Here is a 17,500-nt window from a genome sequence, read left to right on the forward strand (position 1 = left end):
GGATCATGTAACTTGTTCTTGTTAAAGTGTAGCTAAGTACCAATACAGTCCACAGCAGTGGTTCCCAGACTTTGTTTCCCGCCACACCCCAACAGGAATAAATGAATAAATAAATATACTATTGAAAACACACTTCTATTTAAAAAGTTTTAAGTTAATATTAATATTAACAAATTAAAATGAAACAAGGTAGCCTTCAAGTGTTTCTTAAGTAAACATTGCTTCAAGCTTGTAAAGTAATTATTCATAAGCCAGTAATAAAATAGAGAACAATAGTCAACAGTGCAAAAAAAATGTATTCTAATGCTAAATAAAAAAACTTTACCCTATGATTAGTAGATATACATTAATACTGATTTGATTTAACCACTGTTACATTAATATCATGTCAAGATGGCGCAGATTTTTGTCCCGTCTGCTTACACTGTCATATTACATTAACAGCTTTGTTTACATTACTATCGCACGAGTCAAGGGGGCAATTTTTCCAAGAAGCGCATTTGACTGTTCACATGCGCAGCTGCATTCACTATGAGGATCGAACGCTCTATACAGCACGCGTAGTCAAACAGAGTGTGGGTATTGCTAGTAATTTTAAAATCAGTGGCTATTAAAATATTGAACTAAGCCCCTATCCAGTTGTGGTGGCACCCAGTTTGTGAACCAGTAAGAACCAGTTTCTATCTAAACTAGAAAGGTAGGAAATACCAGTGCTTGCAAATCAGGTAAAGAATAGTGTTCAAGTTTTAGGTAAACTTAGTTTTTAGGCTTTGCTTCCATGTAAATTAATTGCCGCATCAGAGCCACTTTGTCGTTGTCATTACTTTCAGCTCTTCAGATATTGTTTTCCGTTAACAAGACCAATTACAATTCAGTATGCAGATACATTTAAGAAAGAAGACAAATCGGAATTCAGTATGCAACTATTATGATGATATCATCACTTCTGGTTTCTTTTCAAATGCTGAACATTCTATCAGTAGATAGGGAGATTTTTCTGAAATTAAATCTTACATTTCCAAAAAAGTATAACATTCAGCCAAAACCAAAATGAATGGTGTACCTAAGACCAAAGGTATCTAAAAAAACAACGTTTGAATGAAGACATTACATGTACATTAAGTGGTTCAGGACAAAAACCTTAACAAAACTGTTCTGAGTGAACGTAAAGAGAGAAAAGCAATCTTCAATGACATCTTGCAATTTACATCTGCAGTTCCTGCCGCTGAGCCCATCGAATATGCACAGTTTCCCTTCTACCTCAATGGGCTTCGCGAGACGCCACAGTTCGTAGAGGCCATAGAGAGTGTCCGCGCCATCTGCAGCAATTACAGTCGTCAGGGTCTGCCCAGCTACCCGAACGGCTACCCCTTCCTCTTCTGGGAGCAGTATGTAGGCCTGCGTCACTGGCTTCTGCTCTCCATCAGTGTCGTGCTGGCCTGCACTTTTCTGGTGTGCGCCATCTTCCTGCTCAACCCCTGGACTGCTGGGATCATAGTAAGTACTGCGTTAAGATCTTTGTGGTTTTAGTTTACAGTAATTTTTCTCAGGTATTTTGCTCTGCTTACCAATGTACACTCACTGAGCACTTTATTAGGAACATCTGTATACCTACTTATTCATGTGATTACCTAATCAGCCAATCGTGTGGCAGCAGTGCAATGCATAAAATCATAAAAGCAGATATGGGTCAGGAGCTTCAGTTAATGTTCACATCAACCATCAGAATGGGGAAAAAATGTGATCTCAGTAATTTCGGACGTGGCATGATTGTTGGTGCCAGACAGGCTGGTTTGAGTATTTCTGTAACTGCTGATCTCCTGGGATTTTCATGCACAACAGTCTCAAGAATTGACTCATGGTGCCAAAAACAAAAACCATCGAGTGAGTAGCAGTTCTGCGAATGGAAACGCTGCAATGAGAGAGGTCAACGGAGAATGGCCAGACTGGTTGAGCTGACAGAAAGGCAACGGTAACTCAGATATCCACTCTGTACAATTGTAGTGAGCAGAATAGCATCTCAGAATGCACAACACATCAAATCTTGAGGCGGATGGGCTACAACAACAGAAGACCATGTCGGGCTCTTTAAAAGGACCATAGTGTTCCTAATAAGGTGCTCGTAGAGTGTATATTAAATTCGTATTCATTGCCAAGTCCAAATTTTCTACACAAATGTGCACAGCAATATTTTAAAATAAAACCATTCATCTTTATGAACTCATTCACTGAATACAATTTTTTTTATTGTTCACATCCTGAACAATTCATTTAGGTATCCAAAAATGTTTTAGAAAATGGTGACTATTTGGTGTCCAACTTGGTGTGAATAGTTATATCTGTAGATAATTTATGATTTTGTGTCATGTTTTAGTTGCATCGGACTTGGTTTGAATAGGCCAGTGGTATGGCTATGGATATATGAATGTTTATGCTGTAGAAATTAAATGTTTGCATTTAGGGTCTAATGTGTCATTTTAACCCTTTGATGCATGAAGTTCACTACAATAGTTCTTAAAAACCCATTATTAACCATTCAGAGTGTGATTAATCATACCCAAACAACCATATACCTGATCACACCCAGACCTTTGACCCTTAATTATAATTTTATATGACTGCCCTCTTTTTATGTCATTGTGATTTTATGTATGACAACATAAAATTTAAGATGGCTGATCAAAGTGGTGATGCACCAAGTACCTCTGGAATATTTACCATTATCTTCTATTACAACGGACAGATAACTCTCTCTAAATACATCATTTAAAAAGACCGGACATGAGACTCGTATTCTTGTTTATGAAGTAAAAAGAAACAGATTTTTTCATTTATGATGTAATAATCCATGCATCAAATGTTTAAGCTCAGCTTGACATTTTCAAAATGTCATACAATATTTTAAAAAGCATTTCTTACAGAAAAGGATTTCTTTTCACTAAAGTTCTTTATCCATTCATACTGTGATGTACAGAAGGTTTGGAATTAATTAAAAGTGTATGTCATAGAGCAAGGCAAGGGAGGGCAGGCAGAAATAGCTGAAGAGAACCCTTGTTTTTACAGCCCTACGCTTTGTGTTTATCTTATACTGTCAGAGACAGTTTGTTTAGTCTACGTGAGGTTTTCGAGACATTTCTCTAAAATAAATGTGGAAATGAGAGGTTACCACAGCAACTACATCACCCCCTATGTAAAATGGGCCTGCTGTTTATGCTGAAATGTATGTATATGTATCATTATATAATTTTTTTATACATGGGCAAGGCATAACTTTCTTTCCCACAATCCATCTGCCGCTCTACAATGGTTTCAGTTTTGTTAGGGCCAGTGTTTAAGCCATTTTAGTGATCTAATCCTGTCTGACAGTATAGCTGCTTCATCCTTTTGCTTTACTGGACACATGAAAGGGAAAGTTATTGCCCTGCTTTAGCTTTTACCATTTTGCTTTTGTCCCCCTTAAACTCCATATGTTCCCGACTTCCGCCATGTTATCCCACCCCCAGACTCCCCTCCGTTGGCTCTCTCTCTATTTCCCTGTCCTCTTCACCCCTCTTCAAAGGCAGCAGGGGCCCCCAGTAACCCAAGACTCATCAGCTGATTTTGGCATTTACTTAACTAGTTCCAAGTTCAGCTCCGGATTAAACTATGTGTGTCACAAACAGGCACACTTATTTAGGAGTAAATATTTTCCCACATTCTGCTGCGCGTTATCTGACCTAACCCATTTAACCCAACCTGTACTTGAATTTATAATATGCATAGTTTTCTGAATAGGTATTAATCAATACGCCAAAATACACTATACGGTAACAGCTCAGTGTGCGAAGTGTGCAAGTTATTTTAATATAAAGTAATCTTGAGGTCCCCTTGGAAGTTTGCTGAGGCTCCCCTATTGGGCTCCGGCCCCCTGGTTGAGAACCACTGTTCAAGCGGATTGTATGTTCTAGCTTAATTAATTTGCTGTAATGAAAAATTGTGTCTTTAAATGTTTTTATTATGTAGTCTCCATTCTATAAAATAAAAATAAGGCACTCAATGCCGTGCTATATTGTGAATGTAGCCAACACCCTTTAGCCACAACTATATTCACAATATAGCACTGCCTCTTGTATCTTAATGCTTAAGCAAGTAAAGTATAACTCCTTCAATTTTTGAAAGATCTAAGATAATGGCTTAATGTTTGGTGGTGTTCTCCTGCAGGTTTTGGTGCTGTCTCTGATGACTGTGGAGCTGTTTGGCATGATGGGGTTGATTGGCATCAAGCTCAGCGCTGTGCCTGTTGTCATCCTCATCGCCTCTGTTGGCATCGGTGTGGAATTCACAGTCCATGTGGCACTGGTGAGTCTATTGAGAGGAGATCAGGATCTGATGAGGGCTGGGTTTCCTGTGGGGGATTGTTTAAAGCTGAAGTGTGCCATTTTTTAAATACTAAAGTAGCAGTACTCGCAAAATCTTGGGGGTGTTCAGGAAGCCTGTTTGAAAACAATCATTATTGTTGCAATTCCATTAGATGAAGCTAGTGACACTGAAATTACACACTTCAGCTTTTATATCAGATGCAAAAGCTGCAAAATAAACCAAAAAAATAAATGAAGAAGAATAAAGAAAAAAATAAGCCTAGACTATAATAAGTGGATATATCAATTGGTCTGTATGATTCATACTAGGGCTTGAAAATTTAATGCGTTTATTTTGGCGGTTAATAGTTGACGGTTTAACGCGTAAAAAAAAAATAATATATATATATATATATATATAGTTTTTATTATTATTATTTCCTGAAACTTCACTAATGTTTTTCTTCCTCTTCCTGTGGCTAAAATTAGCGTATATAAATTTCCAGGAGGTACACGCTCGACTCGACAGCACATCTTTGCACAAAAATAAGATTGTGTGGATCAGTGCACGCTTATTCATTACGTGTGACATATGTCCCATGAATAATAAACATGGGAGCGGATTTACTATACAGAGAATGGAGACTTCATCCGCAAGCGGTGAGCCAGGTGTGGGTGAGATACAGGCAAGCTGCCGTATCTCTTTACATTGCCTGAAAACACTCACTCACTCTCATCTGAACCAGTGTCAAAAGCGAAACAGCATGAGAGAGACCCAGAGTGTGTGCGATAGAAATTGAACGGCAGCCAGAGAACATAATAGTTTTGAGATTTTAAACTAAAGTATTTAATTTGTTTTATATCTGTATGTATAGTGTCTAATAATGCATTGGCAATTTACGCTTAAGTTTATCTTGCCAATAAAGCTTGATATAAATTGATTCTTCCCATTTGATCCTATTATTAAAAAAGTCCACTGGAAGATGCCAGAAGATTTTGCCCAATTCTTAAAGCATGTCCACTGATTTTATGGCATGTAAAAATATACCTATGTCAAAGATTTTAACCTGTAAAAATGTTTCAAATTAACTATATCCACAAAAAAACTGAACATTTTAAATAATTCAAATAAATGTTGACTAATCAATTTCATGTTCTTTGAGACAAAGTAAAAAGTAAATATATTTATGATTATATTTTTAATTTTGTGTTAATGTACCATGTACCATTATTAATCGTGATTAATCTCAGAAAACTGTGCAATTTAATTAGTTAAAAAAATTATCGATTCACAATCCTAATTAAATCTGATCATAGATATAATGCTCTCATCACAGGCGTTCCTTACAGCCATCGGTGACAGGAACAAGCGAGCAGTACTGGCACTTGAGCACATGTTTGCCCCAGTGCTCGATGGAGCATTTTCCACCTTGCTAGGAGTCCTGATGCTGGCAGGGTCAGAATTCGACTTCATAGTCAGGTAAGGACAGCAACATTTTATTCAGAAACCGCTGCTGTGTTGGTTGCAGACTATTTCATATAATTGACATGGGTTAGCTTTAGAACTGGATTATGATTAACATGATTTAATACTCCTTAAAATATTGAGTATATGACCCTTTTAAGTCTTTCTCTTATGTTTCTTCTCAGTCCTGCCCTATATTGTACCTCCCTCACATCACTCACATTCTTACTGAGCACATATTGTATCTTTCCCTTCTGTTTTCATTGAGCTGGAGGCTCTCTTGTGTTTGCTGTAGTGTCTCTTTTTTTTCCTACGGCCCTCAAAGACATTTACAAGCTGAGCGCAGAGAGGGTCTGGGATATTTTGCTGCAAGTCAAAAAGTGGAAATGAGGAGTGACGCACACTGCTACTTAGATTATCTAAATCAGTTACATTGTAATTCCTTTATATTTTATGTCCTTTTAGTGTGCACAGATGAGTGTCTGTAAGTTCAACCAGAAACGATAATTTATTGTTTCTTGGAGTGGTACTGAGATTATTATTGCATTAAAATAAAAATCATACAACTGAATAATAACTGTTTTTGAAAGTGGTAAGTATGACTGCTATTGCTATGGTAGGGAACGAACAATTGGCTGCAGTATTTCATTCCTGTTAGAGGACTGGAAAACTACCACAACCCTCCATCCTCAAATCACTCTGGATCTAAAGTAGCATGCCATTAAAATAATGCATACATCAGTTCAGAGTGATACCCCCCAACACACAAAGATACACACAATCTCACACACTCTCTCAACCCGCAGACCACATTGGGCCCCGTCCTTCTCACTGGTTCCCATTGAAACGCAACTACTGTTTTTTCAGCAAACAAAACCCCCTGGCCCCTAACGATATGAAAAAACCAGCAGACTGTATTTTTATAGCCTTGCAGGGATAAATGTTTCCCTGACTTTCCTCTGTCAGGTCCGCTAATCTTTTGAAACCAAACAGATCGTACATGTTGGGCGGCGAGGTATGCGGTCCCTCGTTTCATTGGGGAGATGTGGCTTTCAAGCACAGAGTTGAAAAGCTCTTAGTCCAGGGACACCTCACACAACGTCTCTGTTTAAAGTTCAAAGTTGAAAAACATAAAATGCTTTTGTTGCTTCAAGTAGTCTGAAGGAATTGTACTCATCCATGGAAAAGCACATTGGCGTAAATCAATCCTCATTACGAACGTTTAGTTTGGAGTTAGCTCTCTTCTGAGCAGTGCAACCAAGACCATATACATTTTTCAAACTTTGTTGATTTGTAGCCATCAGAGCAAAGTGATATAACAAAAATATTTCAATATTTTTGAGCCTTTTGATGATATTCAATATACACTCACTGAGCACTTTATTAGAAACACCTGTACACCTACCTATTAATGCGATTATCTAATCATCCAATCATGTGGCTGCAGTGCAGTGCATAAAATCATGCAGATACGGGTCAGGAGCTTCAGTTAATGTTCACATCAACCATCAGAATTGGGAAAAAATTTGATCTCAGTTATTTTGACTGTGCCATGATTGTTGGTGCCAGACGGGCTGGTTTGAGTATTTCTGTAACTGCTGATCTCCTGGGATTTTCATGCACAGCAGTCTCTAGAGTTTACTCAGATTGGTGCCAAAAACAAAAAAAAAATATTCAGTGAGCGGCAGTTCTGTGGATGGAAATGCCTTGTTGATGAGACAGGTCAACAGAGAATGGCCAGACTGGTTCGAGCTGACAGAAAGGCTACCGTACATCAGATAACCACTCTGTACAATTGTAGTGAGCAGAATAGCATCTCAAAATGCACAACACGTCGAACATTGAGGCAGATGGGCTACAACGGCAGAAGACCATGTCAGGCACTTTATTAGGACCATAGTATTTCTAATAAAGTGCTCAGTGAGTGTATTTCGATATTTATATATTTGCTCTGAAATGGCATAATACAGTCATTTTATTTTATAAAATGTTATAAATAAAAATTTTCACTATATGAACACTAAATAGTATATAATCATTTTAATTTCATGCACAAATATAACAATACATTGTGATAAACAGAAATATTTACCTGCATATAGTTCTACCAAAGCTTTGCAATATGTGAAAAATGCCACGTGGAGACTTCTGTGAGCATTGTGTGAATCGTTCAATCAGAATTTTGAATCGATTAATTTAAATGGAATAGTTTGAAGTAATTCATGTGAACAAATCATTGAGCGCATTACATGCTGAAAACGTTTAAATGTCACATAAGAAACGCACGTTTACATGAGATTTGAAATCATCTGATTTTTCTCTGCTTTTGATGTCAAAATGTAAACCGGTATACGCACAACACTTGCTTGTGTTAATGGGCAAAAAGCAGCATGTGCCGATCCGTTTTTGCTTAAACCATTTATAAAGGAAAGCCATTAAAGGTATTTACATGACCTTGTTGTTGATGTAGTCAGATTACTAAGCATAATTGGTGCAAGATTCTGCATGTAAACATGCTCAGTGAATCAGAGTTTTGAATCAAGTCATTACAATGGACAGTTTGAAGTGATTCATAGAAATTAATCAAACTAACCAACTAACAGCATTTTTAAGTATAAATTAGAGGTGTTATTGAAACCTTTCTCTCATACTCACAAATTCATCGAGAAAGGTTCTTGAAACTATAGGATACTTTATTGCCAAATAAAAAGCACTTTAAAATTATCGCAACATTCACAATGTTGCATAATTTTATGCTGCCAGCAAAATCATTGTGAATAAATCGTGACTATTCGATATAGCACCCAGCCCTAGTAGCTGCTGATTTCTTTAATCTACTCTCTGCTTTGTGTTCACCTTTTGTGTATAAGTGCAAGAGCCAAATGCAAACTCAAAAGTGCAATTCAAGGAGACTTAGTTGGGAAGCCTGATGAAATACAGACTAAGACGAAAGATCCACAAAAAAATGTTTTTTCAACCTAAGCCTAAATAATACCAGGCTGGCTTCTCTCTCCACCCTCTCCCCTAACAAGTGGCGTCTGCTTGGGTAAACAATGTGGGAGCTCTCCCCTAGAACCAGTCACCCCAGACCTATGAAACCTCCCCGAGGACATAAATAAAGCAAGCCTGCTGAGAGGGACACCCAAAGCTTTGATTCTCCAGAGAGAAGCACACCTTGTGTGGCTATTACAGGACATTGTTTGAGTCTGAGGAGCTGCTTGTTAACCTGGGGAGGCCAAGCCCAGTGCCATGGAGCAGCATCAGTTATAAATGTGTCTATGAGTTTAGTCTGAGGCACAGGTGTGTTGCATACCTGCTAATAATCTCTCTCTCTCTCTCTCTCTCTCTCTCACACACACACACACACACACACACATAGTGACCCCCAAAAAAAACAACAGTTTGGAGACATTTCGATTAAGTCACACTTAAAAATGCCTGAATGTCATTGCATTAGATACAAAATATCAAAGCGAGTGGCAAACAAATAACGATAAAGCTTTTCTCAGAGCTAACTTCACTTTTCTGAGCCATTTCTACAATGATGTTTAACCAACTGGTGTTAGGGTGATTTTAGTGGATGTCTGAAGTCAGTTCCCCTCAAGTTCACACAGGTGTCCTAGCAGAGTAACCATAGGTGTAGTTCATCACATTAACTATGGACATGTTCCACTAACATTTGACAAACAGAAGGTGTCTAAATACTTATGTCTTAACTTTTAGTCTTTTTTTTATTTTTTTTTTATCCCCTTTTCTCCCCAATTTGGAATGCTACTTAGTTGTTCCTCGTGGTGGCGCAGTTACTCACCTCAATCTGTGTGGCGGAGGACAAGTCTCAGTTGCCTCCGCTTCTGAAACCGTCAATCCGCGCATCTTATCACGTGGCTCACCACGGAGACTCCGCACGTGGAGGCTCATGCTATCGCCCACGATCCACGGACAACTTACCACACGCCCCATTGAGAGCGAGAACCACTAATCGTGACCACGAGGAGGTTACCCCATGTGACTCTACCCTCCCTAGCAACCGGGCCAATTTGGTTGCTTAGGAGACCTGGCTGGAGTCACTCAGCACACCCTGGATTCGAACTCGCAACTCCAGGGGTGGTAGCCAGCGTCAATACTCACTGAACAATATAATTGTTTATATACACTCACTGTGCACTTTATTAGTAACACCTGAAAGCCTACTTATTCATATGATTATCTAATCAGCCAATTGTGTGGAAGCAGTGCAATGCATAAAACAATACAGATACGGGTCAGGAACTTCAGTTAATGTTCACATCAACCATCAGAATGGGGGAAAAATGTGATCTCAGTAATTTCAACCGTGACATGATTGTTGGTGCCAGATGGGCTGGTTTGAGTATTTCTGTAACTGCTGATCTCCTGGGATTTTCACACACAACAGTCTCTAGATATTACTCAGAATGGTGTTAAAACAAAAAACATCCAGTGAGCGGCAGTTCTGTGGACGGAAATGCCTTGTTGATGAGAGAGGTCAACGGAGAATGGCCAGACTGGTTCGAGCTGACAGAAAGGCAACAGTAACTCAGATAACCACTTTGTACAGCTGTATTGAGCAGAATAGCATCTCAGAATGCTATTAACACGTCAAACCTTGAGGCTGATAGGCTACAACAGCAGAAGACCATGTCGGGCAGTGTATTTTTTTAACATAAATGCTATTTGTTTTGATATTTTGTTATATAATGCACAGACATTTTGCTATTTTTAAGTGTGGCTTAAGTGTCCAGATACTTTTCTGGTAGCCCACTGTATTTATCTTCATGCAAGCACTCTCTAAACATATATTTGCTTTCTTACTCAACCTTTCTGAAGTCTTTGGTGTGGTGCTATTCACTTCTCAGTGATTTAAGACATTGAAACTCTTTGACAAGTAGGTTTTGCCCAGCTAGTGCCTTTGTTATAAAATTAACATTGGTCAAATGAAACATAAGTCCATTATTGGAGTAAATAAAGACAAGAATACAGTTAAAAAAAAAAAAAAAAAAAAAAAGATTGTGGAAAAAGTGCATGTGTCCTCTTGACCCCGCATTTCTTTGAGGTACAAGATGGCAGCTGCAATTTGAGCAGCAGCAATTTACACAGATGTGTTGCTGGAGAACCGAAGGAAGGAAAACTGGCCATAATGAAGAAAAGAGAAAAAGTGAGGGAGCGAAGGAGGACAGGAGGGGAGGGATTTGTAGAGGAGATTGGGGGGTCTTACCTGATACTCTAGAGATTTAATTAGAGCAGGGGATTGTGAAAGGCAGCGAAATTTCACAGGGGCTTAGCATAGAAAGAGTGATCGAGAGAGAACGAAGAAAAAAGAGAGAAAAGTGAATCAGTTTGAGGCCAGGCAAGAGGGGCCTGTAGTCTTTGTTCTTCTCTCTTCCTCCTAGACTAAATTGTTTAAATTCTATACTGTTCACTTCATTTGTTTGCTAATGCTTACTTTTTTTAAAGAGCGAAAGAGAGGCCCCTGACCCTTTGTGCTTCATCTCTTTTCTCTTGCAAAGCTTCTACTCCACATTCCTTCCCGTTTTGCTTTTCCCTGTGTTTGCTTGTACTCCACTCACCCCTAGAAAAAAAAAAACGAAGAAAAAAAACCCCTGATCTCTTTCCTTTCCCTATTTTCCGTGCCTTTGAATTAACCAACTAATTATGTCCTCTGCTTCTCTGTGCTGCTTTAAAATACATCTTTGGAAGCTTTCTCTGGCACAAGGTAAATTTAGTTTCAACCAAAGTCTTTTTATGTGCAAATGTTTATAAAAAGTGTGCAAATGACTTTTGATTCTTCTTTAATAGTAGTAAAGTTAATTTAAAGTTCTGCTTTATTCTAATGTCAATCTCCAAAAATGTTTTTGCTGTGTGTATTTGCAGGTATTTCTTCGCTGTTTTGGCTATTCTAACAGTGTTAGGGGTCCTGAATGGACTGGTGCTTCTCCCAGTCTTATTGTCCTACTTTGGCCCTTATCCTGAGGTAAGAGGATTGTGTTATCCTCCATAGTGCCACCGTATACCATAGATAAAGCTTTGCGGAGTTAGAGTATATAAAATAAAAAAACTCAGCTAAGCTCTGTTAGAAATTCTATAGTTCAAAATCAGCCCGTATTTCCCATTATAATTACCTGGGAAATACAGGCTGATCTGATATCTGCTCTATACTTGAGACCACCACTGTACTCTGTCGTGATTTTAACATTTTGAAGACCCCATGAAATAAAAATTGTAGCTGGGGTCCAAATTGCCCCTGAAGCCACAAAAATGCCTTCTTGGGGATAAAACAGTGGTACCCAATGTAGCAGAGAATGCGTTGATCCTTATTAAGAGTGGTTGCGTTAGAGCAGCTAGGAGGATATTACGCTATGGGAAATGCCCCAAAACTCCAGATTCGAAAGATTGGATTAGGGTTGCAGCGGTATACCGGTTTCACGGTATACCACGGTATGAAAATTGACGGTTATCACAACATGTACATTTGCTTATCTACGGTATTTAGAAAAAACATGCAACCGGATGGAGAATCTCACCTGCGCGTGCGCATCTCCTTTCCTTCTCGACTGTCTGTCAGATTCGTCAACTTGCCCCACACACACACACATGCAGCAGAGAAAATGTCAGAGAGAAGAGAGTCTGACATAAGTGAGTGTGTGTGTGAGTTAATGCAGTGTTTCTCAGCTGGTGGGTCGCAGTTCTATTCGTACTGGGTTGCGACAGCAGGGAAAGAACAATGACATGGTTCTCTCATTGAAGATATTTCGGCGGCCGCCCAAGTGATAACCTATTTAGGACTGCCGAGGCAGATTTAATGATAATCTCGCAAGAGTGTAACGGAACCAGCTCGCTCTAATGATCTGCTCTGCTCTCTGATGTGTGTGTGCAACAACCGGGCTTCCCTCGATATTGCGGAGCGCAGACCTCAAAACTGATGTGACCAATTTCTATTCTAGTGAGACTTTTCTAGTTTAAAGCGTTATGGAGGAAGTCAAGTCAAACCCATCAAACAGTAGGCAGCCCTGACATGCCAAACAGCACTGAGGAGGAAAAGAGCAACACTGTGCTAAGCGCAAAATGTTTTTTTCATTATACATCATCACCTTTACAAAATTGTTTCACGATTTTACATGAGTAAAAGTAACTGTTATATTTTGACAAAATGTTATAGTTGCATATGAAATAATCTAAAGGTAGAATCTGTTAGACCTCATTTTATATCAACAGTGGCAGTTGTAGTTAAAGTTTCAAGATGTGTTTCAGCTAGTACTTATTTTTTTCATAAATATTATAATTTGTTATTATTACTATTATTTAAGACTAGCTACACTGACCTAACCATGGTAATGAGGAGCCTTTCCTCCTGTGTAATATGTATGTTCTGTTTGAATTATGTTTGAAATTAGGAAACAAACGGGATAATAATGGGCTCATATAAGTAAATATGTTCTTCAATTTTTAAAAGGGGGGAGAGAAAACTTCCTGTAGATTTTGTTGTTGACGTCAACAACAAAAATAATGTCACTTGATGCATGTCCTTATACTTGAAAACCATAAACAAAACTATGCAACATAAAGGAAATGTGACCCAGGATACATTAAATACAGGTTACGTTTTTACTATGGTGTGTCGTCACTTGATTTCCAATGTAAAATCTGTCCTGAAGCAAAACCAGTTGAGAACCACTGAATTAAAGGTACAGACAGGAGCAGTCTGGCTGCGCTGTCACACACCTACAGTATATGTTTTATTTTTTGTTTGTTTGTTTTTTTTTTTTTTTTCGTTTTGTTTTTTTCCTTTTCTCCCTGATTTGGAATGCCCAATTCCCAATGTGCTTTTAAGTCCTCGTGGTCGCGTATTCACCTCAATCCGGGTGGCGGAGGACGAATTCCAGTTGCCTCCGCGTCTGAGACCGCTAACCCGCGCATCTTATCACGTGGCTTGTTGAGCGTGTTGCCATGGAGACATAGTGCCTGTGGAGGCTTCGTGCCATCGCTCAACTCACTACGTGCCCCACTGAGAACAAACCACATTATAGCGACCACGAGGAGGTTACCCCATGTGACTCTACCCTCCCTAGCAACCAGGTCAATTTGGTTGCTTAGGAAGCCTGGCTGGAGTCACTCAGCACGCCCTGGGATTTGAATTAGCAAACTAGCGAACTCCAGGGGTGGTAGCCAGTGTATTTTACCACTGAGCTACCCAGGCCCCCCCACCTACAGTATATGTTAATTATTAATAATCATAAGACATTACTTTAAAAGCTCACACAGCTGATGTTATTTTTCATTTAGTAGTTAATTTAACATACTATGCTAACATGTAAACTAACATGCTTTAGTTATATAACATTTTATAGTTACATGCTATTTTTTTATCATGTTTATTATTATAATTCTGTTAGCTTTCTTATTTATTCTATTTATTTTATTTATTTTCAAAAGGGAGACTTTTTTACACATACTTCCATTTTAAAAAAAATGGTTTCAAGTTTCAGTTATAATAAAGCATTTGTTCAACCAAAGAAATTGTAATAATTGTGTAATACTGTGATACCGTGATATTTTCTGAAACGGTTATCGTACAGTGAAAATCTCATACCGTTGCAACCCTAGATTGGATTGATGGAGTGATTGAAATTGCATCATATAAGAGCATGCTGGGAAGATTTCATGGTGAGGGGGAAATGAAAAGAATATGGGAATTTTTGGCAACACATTAAAAAAGGATAAATATATATGCTCTCTAGGATGAGAATGTCCTTCCCCCTAATACCATATGCAACAGATTAGCAAGTAGCAAAGGATGCTTTATGATAAGCCCTTTGATATATCCTGGACAGGAAGCCCTCTGAAACTTCCTGTTTTAATAGTCAACACAGGACAAAAAAATACACAATTTCATGGGATCTTCAAAATTCATCACATGACATCTACCAGTTACTGAGATACTGAAATTAAAACTGAGAGAGCGACTTCTCCCATTTTGTACTGAACTAATGTCTTCATGTCCTATAAACTCTGCCTCTCAGGTGTCTCCAGTAGACGGGCGAAGCCGACTGCCCACACCATCCCCAGAGCCTCCCCCACAGGTGGTACGCTTCACCATGCGACCCAACCACACCACCACTGGAGCAGGTTCAGACTCTTCAGACTCAGAATATGGTTCAAACACAACTGTGTCCGGTATTAGCCAGGAGCTTCAGCAGTATGACCTCCAGTCCAACAGGGGGCGATCAGCCAGACTGGAGGAGGTGCGGATCGCCACAGGTGGACGACAAGGCAATCATCAAGTGGAACTACCAGTGTTTTCTTCTAACTCGGTTAGTAAAGCACTGTGTTTCCTGTAGTGCTTTTCTGAATCTACAGCCCCATGGCAAAAGAGTTGTGAGCTTGCAGTCTGAATTGAACGTGATGGTATAAAAAGACCACAAAATAAGTGATGTAAGAATGTGTGCTGCTCACTGAAGGCAATTTATTTGGATAAGCAGCTATGATAAATGCATTATAGTAATATAAGTGTGACAGGGAGCATGCCGAGATGCAAATTTATACATCATCAATAACATTTCCCTTTCGCAATTTAGGACAGATTGCGTTCATATCAGCAAAATGGAACCAGAGTGCACATGAACTGTACTAAACTGGACTAATCGGCTTGCCTGAAATTCAGAAATCAAACATACAGCACAACTAGTATAGTCTGATTCACTAACAAGTGACTATGAGCTACAAACCTCCCTCGCTGCAAAAACAGAATTCTTTAGGAGAGATTTTTAGAGCATTTACAGTACTGTGCTGAAGTGTTTGGCAGTTAAATTTTATTTTTTTATAATGGTTTTATTTATCAATTAATTCATACAAAGTGCAGTAAACATAAAAAATACCTAAATCAATATTTGGTGTGACCACCCTATGCCTTTAAAACAGCACCAATTTTCCCAGGTACACTTGCACATAGTTTTTCAAGGTTGTTCGCAAATAGGATGTTCCAAGCATTTTGGAGAACTTGCCACACTTCTATGTATATAGGCTGTTCAGTTGCTTCTGTCTCTTTATGTAATCCCAGACTGACTCTGGGGGCCATACCATCTGTTGCTGGACTCCTTGTTTTACTTATATTCTACAGTATTTGCAAAAGGAATGTTTGAAAATCTAAAATGTATATTTCCTATTGACACAGTAAAGCAAATGATATTAAATAACCATCTTAAAAAATGTTTTTGATGAAACTTCTAATTTGCATAAGACTTTTGAACAGTACTGCTGTATATATCCCTAGTTTTATGCAGTTAGCATGTTTTTTTGTTTATTGTCTCAATTAACCAATGTCGATACACCATCTTCCACAGGATGTCTCTAAACAGAACCAACCATCACAGAATTACAGAACAACCCATCTTCCCAATTCTCAGGATGCTGGACCTCAGTCGTCAAAGCGATACAGTAGCAGGGACACTAAGAGGGACTTTGGGAGCGGACACCCACCTCCTCCTCACAGGCCGCGCATGGATGCTTTTGAAACTGCTACTGAGCCAGGTGGCCGTTCAGGCCCCAACAATCGGGAACGTCCAGGGACCCATCGGCCCCGTTCCCACAACCCTTACTCTCACCCTTCCCACCCATCCACAAGCCCCGCGTACTGTCAGCCCATCACTACTGTGACAGCCTCTGCCTCAGTGACAGTCGCCGTTCATTCGGGTATGCCCAGCCAGAGCCCCGCCTACCCGTCCTACCCCTACAATGACAGCTACCACACTTCAGAAGAAGTCTACACTGACTCTCAATTCTCCGACCCTCACATGCCCTTTGATGAGAGCAATGATGGCTCAAAAACGGAGGGCATGGAGCTGCAGGATCTAGAATATGACACTTCCAATGTCTGCCACACAAGACCCTCCAGCTAAGGTGAGTTCTTATAAGAATATGGCTCAATTCAAATCAGGTAAACACTAGGTCGGGGCGATAGGACGATGTAATTGTATATTGACGATATCTGACAAATATTCCAATTGGGCACTCATTGACAGTCGATGATTGACCAAATCTGGAAATTACAAAACCATGGAGCTGGGAAGATAGTATGGGCATGGTGGGTAATTTTTCTCATCTACCCGCCACTGTGGCGGGCTAACTGTAAGACATCTCGGAATGACATATTACAAGAAATGCTGTTAGATACAAAGACACGCACTTGAAGAAACACACTTTATTATATTTTGAAGAACAGATGAAAGGAAAGCCGTCGTTGCACGTCGATGGTGTGCTGTTTGTTCAGAGGCGTGCAGCAAGTGTGTGTCTCGTTGACACTCACATGTAAAGAGTTCTCACTCTTTCTTTTCTGTTTCAGTCATCTGAAAACTGTTTACAAGAATAGTGTTGTCTATGAAAATGCTGCAAATGACCTCAGACCATCTTGAGAGGTGTTTGAAGTTTAGTTCGCTTAATTTCCACGTAGTCGTTTGCGCTTAACATGCATTGTGAACGCAACTCTGCAGGTTCACTGTATAGCCTATACATGTGTATACAATCTTAATAAGTTCACCTTAAATCTAAAATGTATGAATATTTCAACTATTACTATTATCATCATTATTAATATTATTATGTTTACATTTATAATTGTCTTTAGATCTAAATTTGTATTAGTTATTTTCCACCTGTTGTAGACCGATACTTGCGTAAAGGCAAATGG

The 17,500-nt window shown here is 39.1% G+C and overlaps 1 protein-coding gene across 1 annotated transcript in view; it reads left to right on the plus strand.

The window, feature by feature from the left end:
• The window catches only part of LOC127414914 (protein patched homolog 1-like), an 83,990-nt gene that overhangs the window by 62,852 nt on the left and 3,638 nt on the right, over positions 1-17,500 (plus strand). Inside the window, exons 18-23 of the mRNA XM_051653310.1 lie at positions 1,217-1,497; positions 4,201-4,338; positions 5,675-5,817; positions 11,692-11,791; positions 14,838-15,128; positions 16,158-16,713. Of these exons, the coding sequence (XP_051509270.1) occupies positions 1,217-1,497; positions 4,201-4,338; positions 5,675-5,817; positions 11,692-11,791; positions 14,838-15,128; positions 16,158-16,712 (1,508 nt within the window). The 3' untranslated portion in view covers position 16,713. The remainder of the gene's footprint in view (positions 1-1,216; positions 1,498-4,200; positions 4,339-5,674; positions 5,818-11,691; positions 11,792-14,837; positions 15,129-16,157; positions 16,714-17,500) is intronic.

This window comes from Myxocyprinus asiaticus, chromosome 24 (assembly GCF_019703515.2).
Source record: "Myxocyprinus asiaticus isolate MX2 ecotype Aquarium Trade chromosome 24, UBuf_Myxa_2, whole genome shotgun sequence".
In the NCBI taxonomy this organism is placed as follows: Eukaryota; Metazoa; Chordata; class Actinopteri; order Cypriniformes; family Catostomidae; genus Myxocyprinus; species Myxocyprinus asiaticus.